At 44.2% G+C, this 25,686-nt stretch overlaps 1 protein-coding gene across 9 annotated transcripts in view; it reads left to right on the top strand.

Moving 5' to 3' along the window:
* Positions 1–25,686, top strand: part of AGAP1 (ArfGAP with GTPase domain, ankyrin repeat and PH domain 1) — a 324,567-nt gene that overhangs the window by 174,398 nt on the left and 124,483 nt on the right. For all 9 annotated transcript variants that reach the window (XM_030952238.1, XM_030952236.1, XM_030952232.1 and 6 more), the window contains one exon: positions 17,943–18,047. In XM_030952238.1, coding sequence (XP_030808098.1) covers positions 17,943–18,047 — 105 coding nt within the window. The remainder of the gene's footprint in view (positions 1–17,942; positions 18,048–25,686) is intronic.

Raw genomic sequence — 25,686 nt, forward strand, 5'->3', positions numbered from 1 at the left:
CTGGGATCCCTTGTTCTGTAGAGTGGAAGAAATTATTCTTGAAAAAGTTTTGATGTGAAGCGTCATGTGAATGTTGTCACCTTGTTTTTTCATATAAATATGGATAATTATGGATGTGCACACACACATATAGATGAGACCTCTCTCTTTAAAATATGTGAGTAAAGAACATTATCCTGTAGAAATGGAAAAGCCAGAGCAAAGGGCAGCCGGAGCCAAGCGTGGATTTGAGAATATCCATGGATTCAAAAGGTGGGAGCGAGACAGGTCTGCAGCTTTGGAAAGAGATTAAGAGGAGCCTTCCTTTAATGGGCAGCATTGATTCCACAGGGATGTTTGAGCCTGTGTCAAGCACGAGGCATGGGGGCAAGAACTCGAGCTGGAGGAGAGGCCAAGCACGGCAGGAAGGCAGCTGGAATCTGAGCAGTGATAAAACAGACATTTTTGTTACCTTACATGCAAAATTCAGCTCGTGTTGTTAGCAAGCCTCAGCTTGGCTGAGGGGTTTTAGAGTTCATGGTTCTCATTTTCGTGTCTACCTTCAAACTTTGGAAGAATAACGTTCAGCTGACGCCGCTGAGCTGCTCCACCAAGCTTCTAGCACCCAAAATTAAAAGCTCAGTTGGAAATGTGGAGCAGATCAGAAGCCCAGGGAGGCAGCAGGGAGTTGGTGTGAAAAGGGAGCTTTGATGTCCCTAATGCCCATTGTTTAATGCCAGGGCTTTGCTTTTAAATGCCAATGCACAGCATGGAGGCCTGGCCCTCCCATGGCGCCACAGAGGGTGCCTTGGGTGGCAGGGGGGAAGGAAAGAAAGGAGGAATCTTCCATCCTGCCAGCACAAAGTTGACGGGGACAAGGCTTTTGCAGAGCTTTTTTAAGGAATCGTGGGGCAAAGTGTGCAAACCCGAATCCGGCGTGCTGTGCGTGCGGGTGTGCAAGGGAAAGTTAGCAGTCAGTCAGGTTTTATCTCTTAATGAATAGAGACTGCTGAAGTAAGGGTTAGGTAATTGAGTTTATAATTAATTAGCCATAACCCTCATCAGATAAAGCAGTTGTCGAGGTTTTTTTTTATCTCCTTTCTCTCCCCAGGGCCTGCCCTTCTTTGTCCTTGCGCTGACAGCCAGCACTTATCTCAGGCCTTCTCCATGGCGTGCCTGTCAGCCCCTCCTCCCCTGGGCTGGGCTTTGGTGGTCAGCCTGGCCCTGTATTGTCCTGCCAGGATCCCAATCAGCCAGGCTGTCGTGGTGGGATGATGAATTAGCAGTAGGAGTTAACGTGGAGGTGAGCTCCAGATCGGAGCCCCGATAGCTTCTGTGCGCCCGTCACCCTGCCCGGCGCTGATCCGCCACTGACACTTCCCAACAAAGAGGTTACAAAGGTGGATTTAGTCAGAGGAATGGGGCATTTCTCCAGAAAGTTGGGATGCTGACAAAGGACCCTTAATTTCTTCTGCTGTGTAATTCACCTTGACAATACAGGGAAGATAAATTAGGTTTTGCTCTGTTTTCTTTTGGTGGCCTTATCACCTTTATGTTGTGGGTTGAGCTGGTTTGCTTGCACTAGAGGAGAAACTTTAGCCACGTATCTTAAAAGCATCACGATTGTAAAAGGTGTCAAGTTCCTGCCCATTGAGGTGGATGAAGGGTGTCAGAACCCAGGACATTCCTCTGGCTGCCCTGGATGACTCCAGACCCTGGCAAAGGGGTTCAGAGACCTTGGCATGGAGTCACAAACACGTGTGCCTTCAATTTTGACCCATGGAAACAATTACCAACTTTGTGTGAGGAGTTACAAGCGACAAGGGTTTGAATATAATGTTAGTGAATTTATCACACCGTGAAAATGTAGAATTTTGGGGATTTTAGAATGGGGGTTCAGGAGGCAAGATGGAGGAATCTGGGCGTGTCCTGTCCTTCTTCTTCTTCTTGGCCTCCATTTTCTGCTGTGATCGTGGCACTTTTGGATTGGTTTAGAGTAGAGACAGACTGTCTAACATAGGTTATAGTATTGGAAAATTATTGTAAATAAAGTACAGGTAGTTCTTAGTACAAAAAGCCAACACCACCCCAAGGGCAGGGACTGTGCCACAACCCAACCTGCTGGACAGATCTCAGCAAGTCAGAGAAAGAATGGCATAGATAACAAAATAAACAACCTTGAGAATGAGAGCCAAGGAATCCTGTCGTCTTCTTCAATCTTGGGGCTGGGAAAAAGAGACTTTCCAACACCTTGGGGTCACCTCGACACCAGAGACCCCATCAGAAGGGGACTGGGATGTCAAATCTATCCTCCATCAAAGCTCTGTCCTTCTCTGGATGCACTGGGGAGAGGAGCTTTCTTGCTGTGTTTACAGTAGGCTTGTGGCACTGGGATGGGTTTGTAGACAGGGATGCCTGCTGCAGGAGAACAAGGTTCCCCAGCAAGTTTGTGTGTTTTGCCTTCCTCTGGAGTGTTTGAATTGGAGATGAAGATTCCTGTGTCTCAGGGCATCGACTCCAGGCTTCGAATGAGCTCTGGTTCTCCTTAATCTCAGTGTCAGCACTAGGAAATGTAACTCAGGCTTCTCAATGCCAGAATGGCTTGATTCTTTTTGAAAATACATAAAGCATTATCCTTCTGTGCCCTCTTTAATAGCCTGGTAAGTTTCCCTCTTTCTTTGGCATTTCAGCAGCAATATGCATTTTTAGTTTGGCTACAGTTCTTTAGGGATCCAAGCTTCTGTGTGCACACCTACGCCTTTCTAGGATCTTCCTGGAAGTTGAATTAGGAACAGATGAGTTAAGATGGCCCAGTGTAACTGCATAAAAGACATTGGTGATGGCAGAATGAAGCTGTTCCAGTTTGGAATAACCTCTAGGTTGTCCGAATGGGTCACAGAGCCCTGCAGCTGCTGTGCTGTGATGGTTTTGGTTTGTGAAGCCCCTCAGTTGTGCAGGATGTGCACCTCATCCCAGCACAGGAAGGCAAATTGTTGTGTACCTCCCTGCTAATTGATAGGAAGGGTGGAGGAAGTGAGTCTGTGACACATTTGGGACAGGAGAAATTCCAATTAGAGATGCAGAAAAGGGTTATTTCCCACCCGGTTCAAATATTGGAGCAAATACCTGAAGGGGCTGTGAAATCTTCACCTTTAGAGGTGGCTCCAAGGGGACATGGAGCTCCTCAGAGTTTTGGATTTGCATCTTGCCACTGGAGGTGATCCAGAGAGAGCCAAGAGCTTTCCCATCCCCCAAAGAGACTCAGTTGTGTGTTCTGTGAGTGAGAGAAACCAGGCATGAATACAGTGGAAGGAAAGAACATAATTATCATCCCTGATGTGAGAACCGTGCCAAAATGTTTTCCAGGTTGAGGATTTATATTGCAAATGAACATCAACCTTGGATGGTGTTACCTCATGCAGAAGGGTAACTAAATGCACAATATTTTTATTCTAGGAAACAGTGGAGGGAAAAAGCTTTTGCTTTGAGTTTGCCTCTGAAATGTAAGAGATGAGGCAATTCTATCCCTGATTTTTTTTTTTTTAAAGCAAAGCTGGCAGTGTTTTCTGGAAAAGGTGTGGATTAATTGGATGGATTCAGCTGGGTTGGTTTCCTGTTTACTTGTTTGGTTTTCTGATAGAAGAAAATTCTTCTTGTTTAATTGTCGCTGGATTTTTTATTTATCAACACCATATTGCAAATAGAGATATAAAAAACTATCATTTATATAGAGACTAATAAATATATGTCAATGTAGTTGTAATTTCAAGTTTTTCTTTTGAAAATGCACTTTTTTTCCTTAATGCCCATTTTGCTATAGATGTTAGGGAAAACTTGGTATGGTGGATGAAAGTTTCTGGCTTTTTAATTGCTTTTGGTAAAGGAAATTATGTGCTTCGTACCTAAAGAAATGTTTAAATCAGGTTTTAGCTGTGATCTTCAAGTGTTCAGATCTTCAGAAGCAAGTGGAGTATGTTACAGGACAAGTTAAAGAATATCCATATTTAAATCAGTACTAAGACTTACTGATGCTGAATAGAGAATTAGGGAGGAAAGAGATAAATTGCATTTTGTAGCCTTTCAAAACTTAGGAAATAGGCCCATAGATTGGGATAAGGGTAGGGAGAGATCCTTCACCATCTGGTCCCTTTTTCATGGATTCAGTCCTTCAGGAACTGACCAGTGTGGGTCCCTTTATCCATGGGGTCAGTCCTGTAGGATCTCTGCAGTGTCGGTCCCTTTATCCATGGGGTCAGTCCTGTAGGATCTCTGCAGTGTGGGTCCCTTTATCCATGGGGTCAGTCCTGTAGGATCTCTGCAGTGTGGGTCCCTTTATCCATGGGGTCAGTCATGTAGGAACTGACCAGTGTGGGTCCCTTTATCCATGGGGTCAGTCCTGTAGGATCTCTCCAGTGTGGGTCCCTTTATCCATGGGGTCAGTCCTGTAGGATCTCTCCAGTGTGGGTCCCTTTATCCATGGGGTCAGTTCTGTAGGATCTCTGCAGTGTGGGTCCCTTTATCCATGGGGTCAGTTCTGCAGGAACTGCTCCACTTTTGGCTCCTTTCTCCATGGTTCCTGCCAGGACCCTGATCCAACAGGAGCTTCCCATGGGACCAGAGGTTCCTTTGGACATCTCCCTGCTCTGGTGTGGGGTTTTCTGTGGGATTCAGGTAAATCTCAGCTCCACCATGGGCTGCAGGTCACAGCTGCTTCACCCTGGGCTCCAGCCACGGGTGGTGGAAGCAGAAAAGGCTTGAGATGGGTGGTGTAACCTCATTTTCTTTGCTGTTTTAACACTGGGGGTTTCCCGGGATGTTTTGTGTCATCGTTTGAAGTCTGTGAATGTGAGAAGTAGGAGAACCTTTCTGAAAGGCTGGGCAAGAGTTATCAGTGCAATAAAGCTGGAATGAAACAACTGGACGCTGATCCTTGTGGGTCCCTTCCAGCTCAGAATATTCTGTGTTTCTGTGACTCCCTGCATTTAGGAATTTGAGGGCTTTTCAAGTGTTCAGACTTGAAAAGAAACATTTTATGGGCAGTGAGAAGAGAGTAAAACCTTCCCTTTCTGGGTAAATTTGCAGGGTTAATTTCAATTATGGAGTATTTGAAAATTTGTCCTGCTTGTAGGGAACAAAGAGATGGGGATTTTTCCCTGGAAGGTGTCCTGGAAAGCTGTGATTCCCCAGGCCACACCAGTGATTTCAGAGCAGGGATTGATGGGCCCCTGTTCTTTAACGAGTTTGCTGAATTGATTTTATCATTGCTTTTTGTCACTTTCCTAGAACTAACATGGAAATGACAAAAAAAAATCAAAAAAGGTCCGGCTGACATCACCCAGACACGGGGTGTTAAAGTTGGTAGGACCCGGGATCATCAGCAGCCATAATTGACAAATAATACCCCTCATAAATACTGCCAGTCTTTTCAATTAGTTTTCATCTCAAATTCGGGATGCAAAATGATGGCCTGTCAAGTGACAATGGATGACAAAAATTAATAAATTGTCTTCTAAATAGTATGGACACTTAAGAAAAATTGGGCAGCCAATTTAGCACAGCATGAACCGGGGGGGAACCTTTTGTACTGTTGCCGTGCCACTAATGTTGTCTGGGTCTTTATTAATGGTGCTTGGCTGCTGCTGACAGTTTTGTTGCTACTGGCAACTTTCTTCATTAAAATTAAAGCCAGCGTCAAATCCCATTAGCTGCACTCTGGGTACCTTGCATTTTTATTTATATATATATATATTTTTTTTTTTTTTGTCTTTACAAACATGTTCTTTATCTATAGGAAGTTGGGAAAGGCGGTTAAAAATTAGTCTTTAGTCTGGTCCACGGCTGATCACTTAATAAATAATGGATTATATTGGTTTGGGTTTTTTTTGAGGGAGGTTGTCTCCAACATTTTACAGCTTGCCTAGTCCACAAGTAACTGCAGAGAGAAATCCATAAATGAGCTTTATAAATTACCTTTTCTGAACGTGGTGTTTGTCTGTGTTGCCTGCAAGCCACTTGGATCTGGGATACTCCGTCGTAAAACAATTGTAGCCTCTGGAGCAGCTTCTGCTCTTGTTGTCTCTCCCTCTGAAATATTAATGAGGTTAAAACTGAGGGATCAACATGTGTGTGAGGCCACTCTTTAAAGGGAAATAAAGTGTGCATCTTTACATGATTTTGGGAAGGAACAAATATCTTTGTGGAAACATCTTTTGAGTTTCTGCTTTAACAACTTATGGATTGACTCTTTAAGCTGAAGGAGGGCAGGGTTGGGGGGGATATTGGGAAGGAATTGTTCCTTGTGAGGGTGTTTAAACCCTGGCACAGGGTGCCCAGAGAAGCTGTAGCTGCCCCTGGATCCCTGGAAGTGTTCCAGAACAGGGCTTGGAGCAACCTGGGATAATGGAAGGTGTCCCTGCCCATGGCAGAGGGTGGGACAGGGTGAGCTTTAATCCCATTCTGGGATTCTATGACTCCTTTTAGTAAGTCTTAATAAACAGAGGACTAAATCTTAATAAACAGATAGCACATAATAAGTCCTAATAAATAGATGAATAAGGCTTAATAAACAGCACATAATAACAGCCTTTGCCATATCTACTGTCACTGCTGAGTATTCTAAAACATTAAAAAGCTGAGTAACCAGTGCATTAAATTCCCAGGGCAACCTGTGTTCAGCCTCACAGATCACACATGAAGGAATGCAAGGCTTTGCAGGGAGAAATGTGGGGAAATCAGGGAAAAATTTCTTCCAGAAACATCTCCCAGGTGTCCTTCCATGAATGCTCACAGTGGAATGTGGTCTGGCACTCTTTGTGGTGCATCACACTTTGCCACTGAACTATAGCTCAGTTTTCTCTAGGAGTAGAGATTTCCAAGAGGGTTTAGTTCTTTACAAAGATGTTTACAAGATGTTTACATCATCTTGTTAATTGTTCTGCTCTGGACTTGGGGCCAGACCTCCCTGGCTGGTGTCACATTGTGTTCCTGACATCGTTTGGGTACAAGCCAGTGATCCAAAAACGTTTCCCAAGGCTTCTGAGAGATGGAAATGCCTCATGAAGTGCAAAATATGGCTTAGGTTCACATCTCTTGGAGGAGTTGGAAATAGATGGTGTTTAAGGACCCTTCCAAGCCAAAGCATTCTGGGATTCTGCATCCTTCTGATGGGGATTGGACAGAGAGAGGTGAAGTCTTCTGATGACAGCTTGATTTTGCTGTTGTCACCATGGAAATGCCTTTTGATTCAGGAATGGGCTTCTGTCCCAGGGGTAGCACCATGAAACTGCAGGTAGAGCCAGCCTGAAGGCAGTGCCCGTGTGGTCCTTGCAGAAAACCACAAGTGCTGAATCCAAAACCCCATTTACACATTGGCTGTGTTTGGGAATGATCTCGTGTGCTAAGTGATACACAATTAGCAGTTCAAATGGTCTTTTAAACTGGTGCACTTTTGCAGCAATTTTTGGGCTGGAAGATGTGCTCAAATCTGGGTTTCAGTTCATCTGAAATGTGGGTCGAGTGACCCAATCATTCACAAGAATGGGTACTTGATAGAAATGAAATAAACTGGTGACATCAAATTAGCATCCATCTAATAAATCCAAGCTGTGCTTTTAGCTCTTCTTCTAAATCTTCTTGGTTTAAAAAAATAAATAAATAAAGGTGTCAGTAGTTAATTGTTGACTGAAGCTTAATATCTGTTGAAGCAAATGAGCCATGAAATACACTACACAGGAAGTATTGTATCTGGAGTGATTTTAACATTAAAACAATATTACAATTTTTAACTTGCTGACACAATATGCAGAATCCTTTATTTTGAAATTGCCCTGATTAATGCTAAGCTGGGGAAGTGGGGGAGAGGAGGAGTGAGTGCTGTATATAAAGCAAGGCAGGCCAGGACAAAACCTTTTCTTCTCAGAAGAAGAACATTAAATAAGAAAAAACAAATTTTGGGGTGTCTCAGGTTATTACTTCAGGAATCCTAATAATAACCTTGTCAAGAGCATTGATTAATAATTTCTCAGAAAAGTTCTTGCAGTTGACTGGCACTGGCAATGTCTTGTGTTTTATTAACTGTAATTTCTATAACAATTACTGTGGTAAAAATGGGTGAGTTCTGCTTCTCATAGCAGTCACTTTGCCTTTTTGCTGTAACAATTTAAGGACATGGTGTGAAAAACCTGTACTTGAAAGTTGCTTTTAGTTGTACCCTTAAATCCTAGGAAATGGCCTTGGATAGGTTTTCCCTGGGTTCAGGGAGGTGTTGGAGATGAGGAGATGCCTTGGTGTAGAAGAATCACCAAATCACAGAATATTCTGAGCTGGAAGGGATCCATGAGGATCGTTCAGCCCAAATCCTGACCCAGCAAAGATACCCCAACCAGCTGAGGTGGTGTGGGGGTGGTTTTTGAGCCAAATTCTACACCCTGTCAAAGGTCTTCTCCCAGTGTGACTCAAATCATGGTCCTTGGCCAAGACCAGAAGGTTTTTGAGTGAATTAGCTGCACATTTTTATGTATTCCCAGCTGAAGCCAAAATGATTTTGTTTTCAGATGATAAAGTACAGACTGATTCACAAGAAGAAAGCGGACAGTTGTGTATGTTGTGAAAAGGGTTGTTTAAAAAGCTGTGTCTCTGCTGCACCCGTAGGTAAATCATCATTTTTCTAAGCTCTTTAGCTCCATGGCTGCTCACACGCTCAGCAAGCAGCAGAGAGATGTGGTTGTAGCTCTCTTCATGCAGTTGTCCTGTGTGTCTTGGCACGTTCTGCATTTCTTAAGGTATTTCCCTCACGTCGAAGATGGAATTTACATTTTTTTGCAGCTTTTTCTGAAAATGTGAAACATGATTTTATGAACTCCAGGAAACAGGATCCAGTAGGGAAAGCATTTTTCCTCACTGGGTTCCTGATTTGTTTCTTGCTATCATGATGAGAGGACGGTGCCCAGCATACATTGAGTGCATCTCTGAAGGACCGTCACCACCTTCATTCCTCTGGGTGAGCTGAACATCTCAGGAACACCACCAGGAATCCCTATTTAATCTATTTTCCTTTTTTTCTCTTGGTCTTGGGAGAAACTGGAGGAAAGGGAACAGGGTGTATGGATGGAAGAGTGCTGGAGCATCCTGATGGGCCCTGCTCACCCACCCTGGTCTGGTGCAAGGTGTCACTGCCCATGGCAGGCACAAGATGAGGTTCAAGGTCCCTTCCAACCCAAACCATTCTGGGATTCTGTGATCTCTGCAGTGTTGAACCAGTTCAGTGTGTCCTGGCAGACCCTTCTGTAGTGGGGTCATTGATGCTGATGGTCCTTGACCACAAGATGAGGTGTAAAAGTAGAAAAAGGGAGCAAAAGTAGAAAAATGGAGCAAAAGTAGAAAAATGGAGCAATCAGGAAATATTGTTAATTAGAATTATGGAGAAGGTGGCCTTCTACTGCAGATTTTTTTTAAAGGATATTTATTCTCCTACCCCTACAAAAGTTTGAGGACCAGAGGTATAACGGTTCAGCAAAATTTATTTTTCAAGGAGGACACTCTTTTTGATTAAAAAAATTAAAAATAAATTTCAAAATCCCATTATGGAGCAGTTTCTGAGGTTGGTTGTCGAAGGCCTTTTTGGTCCCAAAATTTCCTGACATGAAGTGTGAATCCTTTCTGTACAATAACATGGAACACAGTTTAAGGAAAAAAAGGAACGCGCACACTTTTCTTTTTTTTTTTCCCTGCCAGCATTCTTGGGTTTGTTATTCAGCCGATGCTGTATTAAATTGGATTTTGTGTCCATCATTATTAAAATGTGAAGTGTGTCGGTCACAAAGCATACATTTCAGGGCAGTTAGCTGAATAATTCTTTTCTTTATTATCCCAAATTACTGCTGAGCTCTGGAGAGGTGAGCAGTTTAGCCAATTATTGCCATTTGAGCTGGATTTGTGGGTGATTAGCTCCTGGTCGAATTCAGTCCTGGCAAGGGCTTTGAAGCCTTTCCTTGTGTGATTTTCACAGCGGTGAGGTAGGAATAGACGAGGCTAATGACAGGAAGGTCGCCTGGGTGAGGTGACCTGTGGGGGGGGGGGCCCGGGTTTAGCAAATAGGGCATCCACAATAACAAGTGTGTCACTAACCCCGCCGTGCATAATCGGAGTTTTATAGGATTGTTGGAGATGCTGACAGCTCAATTAAAGTGTAACCCTTTGTACCATACAGCCCTGGCAGAACGACAGAAATATTACCAACAAAAAAGGGAGGGGACCACAAGGGAACTGGTTAAAGATCCTGGGTTCTTTTTCTTTTTGCCCCCCCCCTTTTCCATCGGAGCCTGCACAGAACTGGGCTGCAGAAAGCATCCATTTGTGAAATAATAGGTTGGCCAGGGGAGGGGTATGGTGCCAAACATGGCTACAAAAAAAAAAAAAAGCTGCTCTTAAGTGGTCTTCCTGATGTTTCTATGGAAACACTATAGTGTCAGGAGAGAAAGTTAAAATTGGGTTTTAAGCTTTTCATGGCTTTTCTCCCTTTTCCGCTCCCCCAGCCAAATCCCTACTTTATATAAAACATGATAAAGAGAATTTTGGGGAGTGCTCCTGTGAGGAAAAGCAGATCCTCTGCCTACGAGTGGTCATGCCTGCGTGAGGAGTCCTCATTTTCCACCACCCACCCAAGGCTGTTTGTTTCTTGAGAGAAGTCAGTGTTTTGGGGCTCCCTTTCCATGCCTGCCCTTCAGCCATTCCTGGACATTCCCACTCTCGGAGCCTTTCCCACAGTTGTGTTTGCTCTCTTCCCAATGCTGCTTTTCCTTTGCCCAAGGTGATGATTTGCATCGAAGTGCATTTCACTGGTGTCAGGGAAAGCACAGCTGCCAGTGCCAAGGGGTTAATAAAACAACTACTGGAGATTATTAAGAGCTGGGATTCTTTTTTTTTCCTATTTTTTTAGCAGTCCAGAGTAAGCAGAATAAGTCTTGGAAGGTAACAGAGGCAGAAACTACTGCAAAGCAGGAAAATAATGTGATTTTCTCATGTGCTGTGTCCTGTTCAGAGAGGTAAACTGGGGTTAGAGTGAAAGATGTGTGTAGTATTCACATTCTCTGATAAAATCCCTTCACCCAGGATTGTTCTCCTGGGAAGCTGAGAAGCCTCAGAGAAAATGAAAACAATTCTTCTCTCATTTGCGTCTCCTGTGTTGTGCTCATGTGGAATGTGTTTGGGGATTGTTTACCCACAGGTGATTGTTCCATTGGATTCTGCTGGGAGTTGTTTTGGCTCTTTGGCCAATCAGGCCCAAGCTGTGTGGGGACTCTGGAAAGAGTCAGGAGTTTTCAATTATTACCTTTTTAGCCTTCAGTAAGTGTCCTTTCTGTATTCTTCAGTATAGTTTAGCATAGTATTCTTTAATATAATATAGTATTATAAAATAGTAAATTAGCCTTCTGAGAACATGGAGTGAGATGCATCATTCCTGCCTTCATCAGGACATTCCCAGCAAATGCAATGGATGTGCCAGTCCCTTAAATACCTGATTGCATTTTGTAACACACTTGGATGTTCAGCTCCACAGGAAGGACGTGTGGTGGCTGTAGCTGTAGAGTTTGCAATGTGCTCTTGACTTTAGTCCCATTTTAGAAATAGTCATAAAGCAGGGCTAAGGAAAGAGTGCCCCTGTCCCAACGCTGCCAACTGAGGGAGAACTCAAGAGGAGTTGGAGGAACTTGTGCATCACCTGTGTTGGCAAGATCCAGAGGCTGAAATATGGGAGCAGCCAGGTTGGATGGAGCTTGGAGCAGCCTGGGATCATGGAGAGTATCCCTGCCCATGACAGGGAATGGGATGAGATGGTCCTTCAGCTCCCTTCCAACCATTCTGGGATTAAAAATAAAGATGCAGTAGCAGTGAGATGCAGCTAAGTTTGTTCTTCCCATTGAGTTTGTCCTTAGCTGCTGTTCCTTGCAGGAATTTGGGGGCTGTCCTTTGATGGCAGTCTTCCTTGGTGCTGTGATGAACTGTAAGAGTTGCTTAATCAGCATTGGGGTTTTTTTCAGTACATCTTTCTAATTTTCTTTCGTAGCTTGTGTGCAGAGAGCTTGGGAAATAATGAGTTGCAGGTTGATTGTCCTTCAAGTTTAAGCAAAGCCATTATCTTCTGCTCCCCAAGTCAGGTGATAGATCCTCTCTGTTCTTTGTCTTCAAATGGAAATCGTGGCTGATGAGCCCCAGCATTAGGTAACCATTCATGGAGTAATTACCTGCTGTGCAGTCACTGCCTGGTGTTTAGGGAATGTTAGAAGAGAATTGGGTGCAATGTTCTGATTTCATTTTCTCCTAAAGGCGCAGAACATAAATTTGAATAGTTTCTGCAGTGTGGGAGCATCTTTGTAGCAAAACTCTGCTGAGGCTGCTGTGCCAGTTTTTAAGGGAGGTGGGAGGGGTTTTCCTTGTGCACAACTGTACTAAGAACATACAAGGTTTTGGAGGTTTTTTTTGCAATGTTATTGTTAGATACTGAAGCTGGAGAATGTTTGAGCTCTCCTGTTTTCAGAACTCTTCAGAGCCACTCCAGGCTATTGTAACCTTTTTTTTGTGGTTTAGTTGGTCCTCAGTTGTGCTCTGCTACTGTAACAGGTCGTAGAATCCCAAAATAGTTTGGGGTGGAAAGGACTTCAAAGCTCACCCCATCCCACCCCTGCCATGGGCAGGGACACCTTCCACTGTCCCAGGTTGCTCCCAGCCCTGTCCAGCCTGGCCTTGGGCACTGCCAGGGATTCAGGAGCAGCCACAGCTGCTCTGGGCACCCTGTGCCAGGGCCTGCCCACCCTCACAGGGAACAATTCCTTCCCAATATCCCATTTATCCCAATTTCCCTCTGGCAGTGTGAATCCATTCCTTTTGTCCTGTCTCTCCAGGCCCTTATCCAAAGTCCCTCTCCCTCTTTTTTATAAGCCCCCTTTAAGTATCAGAAGGGAGAGAGAAGTTGCTACGGGTTTCCAAGTATAAAAACATAAACCAGCTTCATGTCTCATTGACCAAAAGACCAAGCAGCATTCCTTTAAATTCTTGGGGAGAAAAAGATTTAAGTTTGGGAAACTGAGAAAAAAAGTTATATTTTTATGGAAGGATTCCCCATACATTGGGAACCTTCAACAGTTTATTCCCTAGAGGATTTTAGGTTTAAAGAGAGAACAACCTGGTCTAGTGGAAGGTTGTCCATGATAGGGGATAGAATGAAATTAAATTTAAGGTCTCTTCCAGTCCAAACCATTCTGGAATTCTCTGACTCTCTGTGGATCAATGATTCAGTCATTACCAAAAGCTTCCTTTGGCATGCAGGTGAACCAGTTTGAGCTGCTGAAGAATGGACTTTACCACCAGAAACCTGTTACAACTAAATCTTCAGGAGGCAAAAAATATCACTGAAAAATGAATCCCTTGTTTATTATCAGGTGGCCCCAGTGCTGTTGGACAGACTGTGCAGAGCTGGCTGGTCACTGAATCCTGGGGGTTTCACCAGCATTTGTTCTCCGTGTTCATAGATTCACAGGAGTGGGTGTTTTATTGACCAGAATTTGTATGTAACAATTAGTTTGTGATCCTGACCAAGTGGCTGCCTTCAGAGTTATTTGAAGGAGGAAGTTTTTCATGGCTGAGAGTTTTTCTTTTCTGAGCAGGATGCACAGGAGCTGTAGAAAATTCCTAGCAGTGCTAGCTGCTAATCATTTGCTGTGGGAGCTACACACCTGAGTGGGAAATTAGGAATTTATGTTGTTAGTGATGAAGTGTGAGATTACCTGTTTCATTCTGTCAGAACAGCATCAGGGAAACAATATGGGTCAGCTAAAAATTAGGGAGGGGACGAAACAAAAGGCTGGCAGGAGTTTGCACCTCAGCCATGGCAGTGGGGTAAATTTCTGAAAGGAAAGAGAAACCAAAGTGGAATCATGGAATGGTTTGGGTTGGATGGGATCCTGAAGCTCATCTAGTTCCAACCCCTGCCTTGTAGGTACCATATTTCCTTTTCCAGAAGGTCCAATCTTGGCTCTGCTGACTTCAAAGACCATTTTTAAGGCTTCTCACCTGCCAGCATCTTCAATGCACCATTAAGCAACTTCAAGGGGTCACTTTTTGAAATGCTGATAATTTGCTATTTAAAACCTAAAATATTTCTGTAGAACAAATTGATTATTGTTTCACCACCGAGTCATTATTTAAGCAGGCAAGGTTTGGAGCTCACAGGGGGCACCCAGAGCAGCCAGATTTTGCTGGTTGCTGTGTATTCAGGTGAGCTGGGTGTTCTACAAGCCCTGGTCTCTTCACCAGTGCTGGGTATGTTGTTTTCTTTCCACCTTGGCTCCAATCAATCCGGGGCTGGCGGCTTTTCATTAGCTGCTCCTGCTCCCACGGTAATGTTGGGATTGCAGAGCCTGCTGGCAGTCTGTAACTTCCCCAGGTGCCCTGGAGCTCAGCAGCCTAAGCTGATTGACTCAGTTAGGGCCCCAGTCCCTAACAGCAAATGCAATCAATAAATCTTTGTTGGTAAATAATTGCTATCGAACAGAGTTTTAATATAAATTTATGAGTGGTGTTTTATCACAGCTTGAGGCTACAGCAAGCCACTGAGTGATGGATTTCAGATCACACTTGCATTCATTACATTAACTTTGTAAGTTATTTAAAGCTTGTACACTTAACATTGCTTTTGGCTTGCAATGACCTCCTGGGAGTAGATGTAGCACACACATTACTAATGGAGAGCCGGCTCCATTCGCTCCCTGGATCCTCCAGCAAAACCCAGGGACTGAGCTCCATGCACTCCACTTGGAGCCTTTTTCCTCCAGCTCCTTCAAACCACAAGCTGGAGGACTCACCATTCCTCTCTTCAACACAGAGTTGCAGTTTTGGAGGGAAGGTGGTAAAAAAAAAAATTAAAAAGCTATTGGAGGTGTGAAGTTCTTCTCGGTTTGTGTGGAAATCAGAGGTGTTAAATTCTTAGTGTTGGGTCTGGAGGCTCTGGAGCTGCACCCAACTGTCCATGGAGGGCTGTGAGAAATTAAAAATTTCATAGAAATTAAGGAAAATGGCATCATCCAATTAATAATTATTTGAGGCAGGGATTATTTAGACCAAAAAATTTGGTATTTGGAGTAGATGATTTACTTAGGCTCTTACTGCCTAGCTTGGGGACTCAATAGGATTTTTCCAGGGTGCTGTGTGTATGTAGGGACCTGTTTGGCAGTGACTGGGGATGTGCCCAAGCTGCCTCTGAATTGCCTTGGAGGTACCAGGGGTCAGCAGGAACCCCAGCACAGGATCTGATGTGACTCAAATGTAGCCACAATGTGACTGAAGCAAGGAGGGAGCTTTTTTTTTTCTTTTAAATAACATTTCCTGTCATGTGGGCCAATTTTTCTAAAGTGTAGCTAACATTAAAGTGCATTTATAACTGATCTAAACTCTGATTCTAAGACTATTTCTCCAGACCATTCTATAAAATTACCACAAAGTGGTGGCCTTGGGGATAAAAACTGTGGTTTATATGGGCTGCTTTGCTTTATAGCACTTTAAGTTAGCTCCTTGTATTCACAGCAGTTTGCTCTTCAGGTACTTCAAGATACTTCTAATTATCACATAATGTGAAAATGATTCTGTTTGCCAAAGGAATGCCTGAAGAAAATGCATTGGGAAGTCTGGTTTGTTAGCTAAGCACAAATAGGTCCATCATCCCTGTTCAGTTCTGAGCTGGGCGGGTTGGTTTTTGTTTGGGTTTTTTTTACATCAAAGCACAGAGTTCTGCTTTAAAAACATGGTAAAACCTCATTTTGAATAATTTTCTTCATTTAGATCCAAAACTAGAATGTCATGCTTCATACTTAGATAGCAGCAAAACTTTAAGTAGTAAAAATCATGATGGTCATAGATTTTTTTACTTTTTATTGAGATTATAATTGACACAAATTGAAAATTATATAAGTAATGACATGTTTTCTCTGTAGCAAAGGGGCAGTTAAAAGGTTATGAAATATGTACATTTTACTGCCTTCAAAACTTGAAAAAAGAAGGCAAAGGGAAAAAAAAGTTCTCCATTGTGATCCTTACTGCTTTTTCCCCATTAGAAGGTCTGAAGAACAAACCAGTGAAGAGAAGCAGTAATTTTTGATCCCCACGGCACAGCACTAACTAGAATTGGGTCCCCCTAAACACCAGTGCTGTGCTGCAGGTGAGGTATGAAAGATGGGAAAGGTGAAGAGACAGATCACCTCCTATAGACAAACAGGAGAGTCAAAGGCAGAAATAAGCTTTCATTTTTTAATAGAAGAAAACAACGTCTCCAAGCACCGGCAGGCAGTAATTGGGATGAGCAGGAGCTTTTGTGAGGAGGCGTTTCAGAAACCCCATTCTCCTTGAAAAAGTTTGAGTTCTAGCAAGGAGCAGAACAAAAAAAAAAAAAAAAGATACAGACATGTAACCCACAGGCAGGCAGAAAGTTGGGAGTTTGGATCACTGTGCTCTGCAGTGTCCAGCAGAGCTTTTCTTCATGGTCCTACCATGGGGTGTGTTCTCCTCTGAAGTTCTGCTCCAGCTGTGTGGTCAGGAGCAGGGCTTCTGCTTGAGTGGAGCTGACCTGTGTCCCCTCCTGGCTTTGGGATAGGGTCTGCAGAGGGATCATTTAATAAAGCTGCAAGTTTAATGGGAAAACAAACGGTGGAACTCGTTTTCAAGGCTTAAACCACTGTTAACAACTCCATGGGAGTTGGCAGCACCGTGCTTGGTAGGGCATCTTTCTGTGTTCTGTTTTCCCTTTGTTTTAATTGCCTTGTACAATGAGAAAGAAAAACTTGTTTTATAGGGATTAGGGAGCTGAAGTTTGTGTTGGGTGGATTCCTGGTTGGGATTTATTGAAATGGATATGTGTCTGCTTTGCTCAGAGCTTGATCTGTGACACCAGTCTCTGTGTCCCTGTGGTGGTGACTGAGCATGGGATCTCCACTGGACATTCCAGTGGGGCTTTGCACAACCACAACACTGTCTGGATCCATTAGGAACTGCCTTCTGGCTTGGGTTTGGAAATTAAAATCTCCTAAGGAAGTGCATTTTTCATTTACTACCTGGAGTGTTCTACAGCACGTAGTATTTTACTTTTCAAAGTCAGTTGTGCTTTTGCAGCTGAGAACAGGTCAATGTACAGTAGCAGTTCCTGTCTGTTTGTCTGCTGGAGGAACCCAATGATGACTTTTAATCTTTGCTGTTGAGGAGAAGTTGTGGCTGCCCCATCCCTGGAAGTGTGCCGTAGGACAGGTTGGACAGGGCTTGGAGCCACCTGGTCCAGTGGAAGGTGTCCCTGCCCATGCTGGGGGTTGGAACTGGATTTTAGTGTCCCTACCAACCTAAAACCATTCTGGGATTCTGTGATTGCTGTCATTCATCCTTGATTGAATATTGTGGAAAGGTGATCACTTTGCCCACCTCCTTTCTTCTCCAGTCACACCTCCAACATTAAATTATCCAGGATTTACTTGAAACACTTTGTATTTACTCTGGTTTTGTTTTGTTACTCTTTCCTGGGATTGGGGTTTCTTCTGCTGGAATGAAGGGTTTCCATGGTGGTGTCACCTTTGTGCAGAGGGAATGAGAACACAGATGTGTGCTCTTCTGTGGGCAAGGGATCCCCAGGAGATGCTGGAGGGAGAGGCCACACAGCAGAATCCTCCCTTAACCTGGGCTCATCATTTATTTTAGAGGGTAAGGAAATGCAGAGCATGGTGTCTTCATCAGCTAGGAATCCATGTGGGTCACACTAAAATGTGCTTGTGCATTGTGGGAGAGGCAGGAAAAAAAGAGTGTCACGTGCAGGAGAAAGCCTGTCTGAAAATGCTCCTCTGGAAAGGCAATTACTCTTCTCTCTATCTGTATCTTAGGCAGTTGTGTGTGATTTGTGCTGTCATTTCACCTTTTCCCTCTCTCTGCCCCACCAGGGGATGCTGCTGAAGCGGAGTGGCAAGTCCCTGAACAAGGAGTGGAAGAAGAAGTACGTGACACTGTGTGACAACGGCGTGCTGACCTACCACCCCAGCCTGCATGTGAGTACTGCCTGCCCTGGGAGCCCCAGCCCTGGCAGCAGGGTCAGCCAGGCCTCTGGTGGCACCTCTGTGCTCAGGGAGCTTCCTCTTCTCTCCTCATTCCCATCCCTCTCAAGGAATCACCACCTGAAGTCTGAGTGTGCTCCAGTTCCTCTGACTCCACTGGGGCTTCCCGGCATCCCAAGGAGCTGCTGGAACTGTTTAAAGCCTTTATTTCCTGCTTTATTTTCTGTTTTATTTTCTTTTATGGGCTTGTTGTTGATCCCAGGGTTAAAAAAACAAGTGTTTCACAAGAAAAAGTTTCCTAGGGGTAGTAAAGAGTGAGGAGAGGTCTTTGTCAGTGTGCAGGGCTTGTGGTTTATTCAGGAGTAATTCTGAGCAGTTTTTTGGACATGGCATAGCCATTAAAAACTGTTCCGTACAACTTTTCCATGTTGAGGCATCTATCCCTGTCCCAAGGATGCTGTCTGTCCCTCAGAGTGTGTGGCACAACGCCTAGTATGGATTTGGGGGTGGAAGGAGCACAGGGATCCCATTCAGGACTAACCCACCCCAGAAATCATGGTGTGACCCTCACCTAGGTAAAATGTATATGATACATGTATATAAATAGAGATGGATGGATGGATGGATGGATGGATGGATGGATGGATGGATGGATAGATAGATGGATGGATAGATAGATAGATAGATAGATAGATAGATAGATAGATAGATAGATAGATAGATAGATAGATAGATAGATAAAGGTGTGACATATATGGATATTAGTTAGATATATAGAAATAGCTACCTACATATATAAATATATAAAAATAAATACAAATATATATTTATATATAAATATATACACATATGTATGGTTTTATATAATAGTTGATCTTGTATTTTATCATCATCCCACATGCAAATCAAAGGGTTGCCACTTGTAATGTTTTTAGGGCCAGTTGTTTCTAAACCTATTGGTGGCATCTTGGACTCCAGGGCACTTTTGCATTAAGTAGAGTGAAAATCAAGGTTTTGTGATGCATTTTCTATAAATTCTGGGGTTTACAGACCTGCGCCTGGAACTGGCAGGAAACTTCTGTTTTAGCTGGGTGGTGTCTGAGGAGCATGGAACCCTAGAATCATTAAGGTTGGAAAGCACTCTAAGGTCATCCAGCCCAGCACTAAACCACGTCCCCAAGTGCCACATCCATGTCTGGCCACACTGATGCTGTGCTTGCCCCTGTCTATGGAATATTAGCACTTTTTCCCTGCCTTGACACAAGATTTTATGGTCTCAGGTCCTGCCATAATGATGCTTTGCTCTGGTTTCTGATGTGATGTCCATGTCTCTTACACGTTGTGTGGTAAATCAGATGACAAGTAGCTTCCAGGCATTGCTGCTTCCCATCAGAAACCTTGTCCCTCAGCCCTGGTGTTCTGGAGCAGGTTTTTCACTGCTCCTTTGTGTGATGGAGTTCATGTCTTTCTGCCCAATTTTACTGCCTCTAAATGTGACTAATTCTGCTGTGAAGTAGCCCTGAAACACCCAAATTTGTGTGTTGGCATCGCTCTCAGAAGGAAAGCATGGATTCTGCTCTCCCCATGGAGACGCCACCTGAGTGTGCCTTAGATTGTGCTGGTCCTCAAGCAAGGATGAGGCTGTTGTGTGTGTCCTGGCCCCTTCCTGGCTGCTGGAAAAGGGTCTATTGTTCCTGGCAGGGCTGTGCACGTGTGAGTTTTCCATTGCTCTGGCAGACAATAGAGAAACTTCTCCTCTGCAGGCTCCCCCGGAGCCGTGGCGTCGCCCCCAGAGTGAGAATCCACTGAGGTTACACGTAATTACTTTGAGATTAGAGGTAAATCCATCGGAGATTAGAGGGAAGCCATTTAAAGAAGAAGTAATTACCAGCCTGTAATTGTTTCCCTCTGTCCTCCACCATGCCCCCCCACCCCAAGAAAAAGGTGCTGGGCTCAGTGTTGCCTTTTCCTCCTTGTGTGGATCAGAGGGGTTTGTGAGGGAACCACAGATATTTTCAGTCACACTCCCAGTACACTTTGTACTGAACTTTGTTGGCAGGAATGTCACAATTTCTTCTTGGGAATTGCCAGGTGAGAGGGTCTTCCTCCAAACAGAGCTCTGATACTGTGTTTCTGGTTTGGTTTTGCTGGTTTTTGTTTGTCAGTAATTTTTTTGTTCCTTTTTTTTTCACAAGAAAGCAACGAATTTTTAATGCTGTGCTTGCATTGCTGTCTGGGATAATTTCTGACATTGTTTTGAAAAATCAGGGCCTTGTTCCTACCAAGTTTCCCATTAAGCAGCAGTGAAGAAAAGAGCTTTCGTTAGCTGTCTAAAGTCAGTTTCCTAAACTTGTGCAAAGCCTAGCTCTAATCAGATTTGGGTTGCTTCAAATGTGCAGATCATTTCAGTTCATCAAAATGTTGCCCTTTTAATTCTGGAGCGAATTTTTAATTGCAGTGAAATGTGGGCTGGCCTCTAGTGGTGGCAAAAAAGGGAAATATAGGGGATCATTTGGTCTGTCCAGCCTGTGGTTTGAGTCAGAGCCTAACACCTGGTGTTTGAAGGGCCAATTACAATATTTAGTAGTTCATAGTGAGCACTGTGTTAAATATTGCTGGAGGTTTGGCCACAGGTGGATCAGTTGTCTCTGCCAGATGCGTTCGGTAGCAGCTCAGGCACGAAGCAGTGATTTAAACGCAGAAAATAGGTACTGCAGAATCCAGCCCTGGCATCCTCCTTGAAAGCATTGCCTGCACAATGAAAGGTTTTGGGCTGGGGAGGGAAAAAAATCAAATGAGGCCCTTTCTTGCAGAGGAGGTGTCCCTGGGAGGGTCAGGCCTGTTTGGCAGGGCAGTGTGCTGAAACGAGCGCGGCATTGTGCCAGCCGCACGAGTGACTCCTGGTGCCACCAGGTTGATGTTTGACACAATAGCAAAATCCCTCTCGTTTCTTTTTAAGAAAGTGGGGGGAGAGGGAAACGGGGGAAGAAAAATATGTGTACATAAGCACCCTACTGTTTCCTGACTTGGTCGTGTCAGGTTTTTTCAAGAGCCTCAAACCTTCCCATCCCTTGGGATGCCGAGGAGCTGCGCCGATAGAAAATGGTTGGGGATAATGAGAGAGAACTTTGACCCTCAGGCTTCAAAGTTCACCAGAGCTCCCTATTCATCTTGGGCTTCTGGAGCAGAGCTGTGGAGTGGATCACTAAAATTCTGGCTGGCAAATTCCGTGTCAGCCTCCCCAAAGGGCCCCGGGGGAATTTGCCGAGGCATCTCCTGGCTTTTTAATGGCGGGATGCTCCCGGAATGCATTCACCAGGATACCTGCTGGGCAGCACTGCTTTATCTGAGCCTTCTCCTGATGAATAGCTGATGATGGCTCACCACTGGCTGCCTGCCACAGGGCTGCCAGCGTGCCACAGGTCAGCACGTGACCCAGCTTTAGCTTTAGTGGATGTCCCTTCCCTGCTCTTGTATCTTCGCCATCGCCGTGCCTTGGTTATGAAAAGAAGGAAAAAGGGAAAAAAGGCTGAAAACAGCTATTTTTTGGTAAGGGCAGTTTTCCCCCTTTATGTTTAATTTGGTCTAGATTTGATTTCAGTGCTGGGGCACCTTATGGGGGATGAAGAGCTTCTTAAATACGTGGGAAGGAAGGTGTGATGCCCACCTAGAACACAGCAGGTACGCAAACCCCAAGTGCACAGCAGGGTTGGTGTTTGCTGGCTGCAGCCTTTAACCTTCACCTTCACTGGTCTAGTGTGATGACCTGGGGATTGTAAATGTGATTGAGGGGGGGAAATCTGGCTTTATCTCCATGAGGGAGGTATGGATTCATTTGGTTTGCTCAATTCATTTGACAGTAGCCACAGCTCCAAATTCTCCCTTAAATACAATGCTGGCTGGCCGAGCAGCCCATGTGAGCATTAGCAGTGTTGTTCTATCCTCAAATATATTGGATTTTTTTTTTAAAGGCAACATTTCAGCCTGATAAGGAATCAGATCCAACACTAGGCTAAACTTGGCACAAGAGCTTCAGCAATACATTATATGGACACGTTCTCTGGGAAGACCCTACAAACACTGTAAAATTCCTTAAGGCTTGAGGTGTTGTTTGAGCTTTCTCTGCTTGGCCATTTCCTCCAGAAGAAGCAGATGGTGAGAAGCAGGAGGATTTAGAGGATGTCCTCTGTGTTGGTATCTGGAAGTGTTGTAGCTCCATGCACTTTTCTGTGGTCCCAGCATTACTCTCAGAGCTGCAGTTGAAATTTTTGCTACCAGCTCTTGTGATTTTCCTGAACTATTTGGAAACAAAAAGCCTGCTTGCAAATGCAGGATCCCATCTGCCCTCATCCTTGAGAGCAGTGTGGTGTCCTGTGTGGCCAGTCAGCCCCTGGTGCTGCTCCAGCAAAGGAACCATGCTCCCTTTCCCATTAGGAATATCCCCCACAGCCATTGTTGCAGCTCAGCCTTATTTCCAGGTTGTTGCCTCAGGCAGTTCAATAGCTCTGAAGTGTGTTGTTTGTGTTGCTTTAATAAAAATATTCATGCTCATATTTTTCTAAAATACCATCATGTATGTCCATTTTCCCCCCCCTGTTTTTGCTCTGAAGGAATGTAAAGCTGGATATTGGCTGGCTCTGAAGGGCCTTTTAACTGGCATTTCCTATCAACAACTAATCCTCAAATCAGCCTTTGGTAAAGAGAGACTTGGAGTCACAAAAGGACCCTTGAAGGGCTCAAGGTCAGGCTGGAGAGGGTTTGGAGCAACCTGGGATAGTGGAAGGTCTCTGTCCATGGCAGGGGGTGGAACAGGGTGGGCTTTAAGGTCTATTCCAAACCATTCTGGGATTCTGTGTTACTTTTCACATGTGATGTGGCTCTCCCTCCTGAGAGAGCAGTGATCAAAACAAATCCTGTAGCTTGAGTATTGATGAAGATAAATCTGAAGCTTTATTTTAGTTACTATTGCATCCACTAGCATGCCTAAAACATTGGTTAGGATAGAACAAAATTAATGATAGGAACAGTTAAATATGAGTATAGTAATTGCCGATTTTTATAAAGTGCTGTAGCTGTACAGATCATTCAGTCACTTTTGAGCTTCTTGGAAAACTTCTTTATTGTCTTAATCTGAAAGATGTAATGGAGTGAAGATAAATTAGGGAGAAATATATACAACTGAAGATCACAGAAGCACAGAATATCCTGAGTGGGAAGTGACCCACAAGGATCTGTCCAGGCCTCTGTGCCCTCGAGGGAGTCACACTCAGTAGTGTGGCAAACACAATTGTGCTATGGCAGAGCTGCACAGGCTGGAGCAAACACACATTTCAGTGTGGAGTCTGCCTGCTCCTTCTTCAGAAAGCCAAGGGAAATTCTGAGGATCAGAATGAGTTGCAATTTGAAAGGCAAAAGCCAAGCTAATAATTAATCGGGGGGTTTATAAAATTAGAGCTTCCTGTCCAGCCGAGCTAACTGCTGTGGGTATAAATGCTTCATAAATTACTCAGGATGGTAAAACTCTGGTTTGTCTTTTACAGCAGCTCTCGTTACAAAGGCTGAATGAGAAGTGAAGTGCAAGGGGAAGAGTTTTCTTAAAATTTTATGCAAATAAGGGATCCATTTACAGAAGGACCAACATTTTGCTGTTGTTGTGTTCCAAGTCTTGCCCTGACTTCCTCCCCTGCTCCTGCAACACTGATGGAGCTGATTAACACCACACTATAGATACAGCCAGTGCTTTTTATTATTGAAATTTAATGTTCTTGATTCCCAACGTGAAGCAAACAGATTCATGATGCTCTTCCTTTTGTCAGGACAGAGCGCTTTGGGGCGATCAGCGTTTTCCAGAACGCATTCCCATTCCTCTGTTCTCCTCAGAAAATAACATTTCATGGCTCTCCTTAAGATTAACTGTGTATTATGAAGCTGAATGACATTATGGCCGTGTTTATATGCGAGAGGGGGGGACGGCTAATTCCCCAGGACCATTTGATGAATTTATTCCACTGTGGCTCATATCCTGATGCTCCATCCACAGCTCAGGCCCTTCCTGGGAAAAGCAGTGAGGCTCAGGACTTGGGGAGACTTGTGGGTTTTTTTTTTTTTTGTTGCTGTTCCTTCTTAGGTGTGCCCGTGGCCCCACACGGAAACCAATCAAGGAGCGATTTATGTTCATTAAGGGCTTGTCAAAACTGAAAAATTTTCTAATCAACGGCGATGTGGCGGCCGCCCCTCCATGGCTGGGAGTGTCGCCTCGGCGGCAGCGGCTCCGTGCCTGTTACAACTCTAGGCTAGGAATCTGCTGATGATTACATTAGGCTAAGCTGCGAAGTAAATGAACCATGGCTTATTTAGGTGCAACTAGCTCCAGTGTAGTCCTGCCCCGCAGGGCACTTTATAGCGTTTTATGGCTTTAAAATTAGTGTAGCTTCCCATTTGCTGCAGGGTGCTGCATGTTATGCCTTTGAACTCAATAAGCAAAGGGAAGGGGGCCTTTTGTTTTTTTTCTCCTTCTCCCCCCCCTTCCCCCTTCCTTTTCTTCTTTTTGCAGTTTAGCAATTTTGTTTTGCATCTTTTCCAGACGGCGTTTTGCAATAAAAATGTCTGACTGCCACGGAGAGGCACAAAAGTCAGGGCTCCATCCAATTTCCCGGGCTGCTCTTGGTTTGGGGGGAAGAGGATTTGGTTGTTGCTGAGGGTGAACAATAGGTTTTGTGCCTCCAATAGGTCAGCTCACAAAATTGGAATTGTCTTTCAAAAAATACGCTGCACACAGTCTTTAAAATGTCATCCAGAGGTGCAACCATAAACTTCCTTTTCCATAATAATTTTTATTACGCCTCAGATCAGGAAACACTATTTCAACCTCAGTAAGTGGAGCCTTAGGAGTGTTACATCTGATTGAACAGTGGGGGAAAACTGGCACAAAATGAAGGTGTTTTCTACAGAATCACACAACAGTTTGGGTTGGAAGGGACCTTGAAGCTCATCTCATTCCACCTCCCTGCCATGTTTTCCACTATCCCAGGTTGTTCACAGCCCCATCCAACCTGGCCTTGGACACTACCAGGGATAGGTTAGAGGCTTATCATCTCTCAGTAGAAACCAGGCACAGATCTGGAGAGGATTCTTAGCCTGGACCTGTTCCTAGTGGTAGAAAAACAGGCTTTTGAGAGATTGGAATTGCTGAAAAGGACAAAAAAAGTGTGATATTCATACCTGTATACCATTATAGCCTTGGAAAGTCACTGCTCTTGGAGAGTCTCTCATTTCATATGTGGTGCTTTGGAAAGGGGTGGCAGTAGGACAGATGGAAAAAACACGGGGAGACCTCGAGGAAGGAGCAGATATTATTTTACATTTTAGTATGGTGACACATGGCTTATCCTGAGTTGAGTGATTTCAGTGTGAGCTTGGAAACCCCTTTGCCCACTATCAAACTATAACCCCAGTGAAGGGCTTTCTCCCTCTCCACCACTCTTGTATTATTTGAAAACTCTCAAACGCCATAACGTTTTTTATATCCATATAAATGTTATATCCATAATGTTTTTGATAATCTGAGCCGTGTCTTTAGCTTAAGGATGGCTCTAGAGCACAAGAGGGAATAGCTTTAATCTGAAGGATTCAG

This window comes from Camarhynchus parvulus, chromosome 7 (genome assembly GCF_901933205.1).
Source record: "Camarhynchus parvulus chromosome 7, STF_HiC, whole genome shotgun sequence".
NCBI classification, from domain to species: domain Eukaryota; kingdom Metazoa; phylum Chordata; class Aves; order Passeriformes; family Thraupidae; genus Camarhynchus; species Camarhynchus parvulus.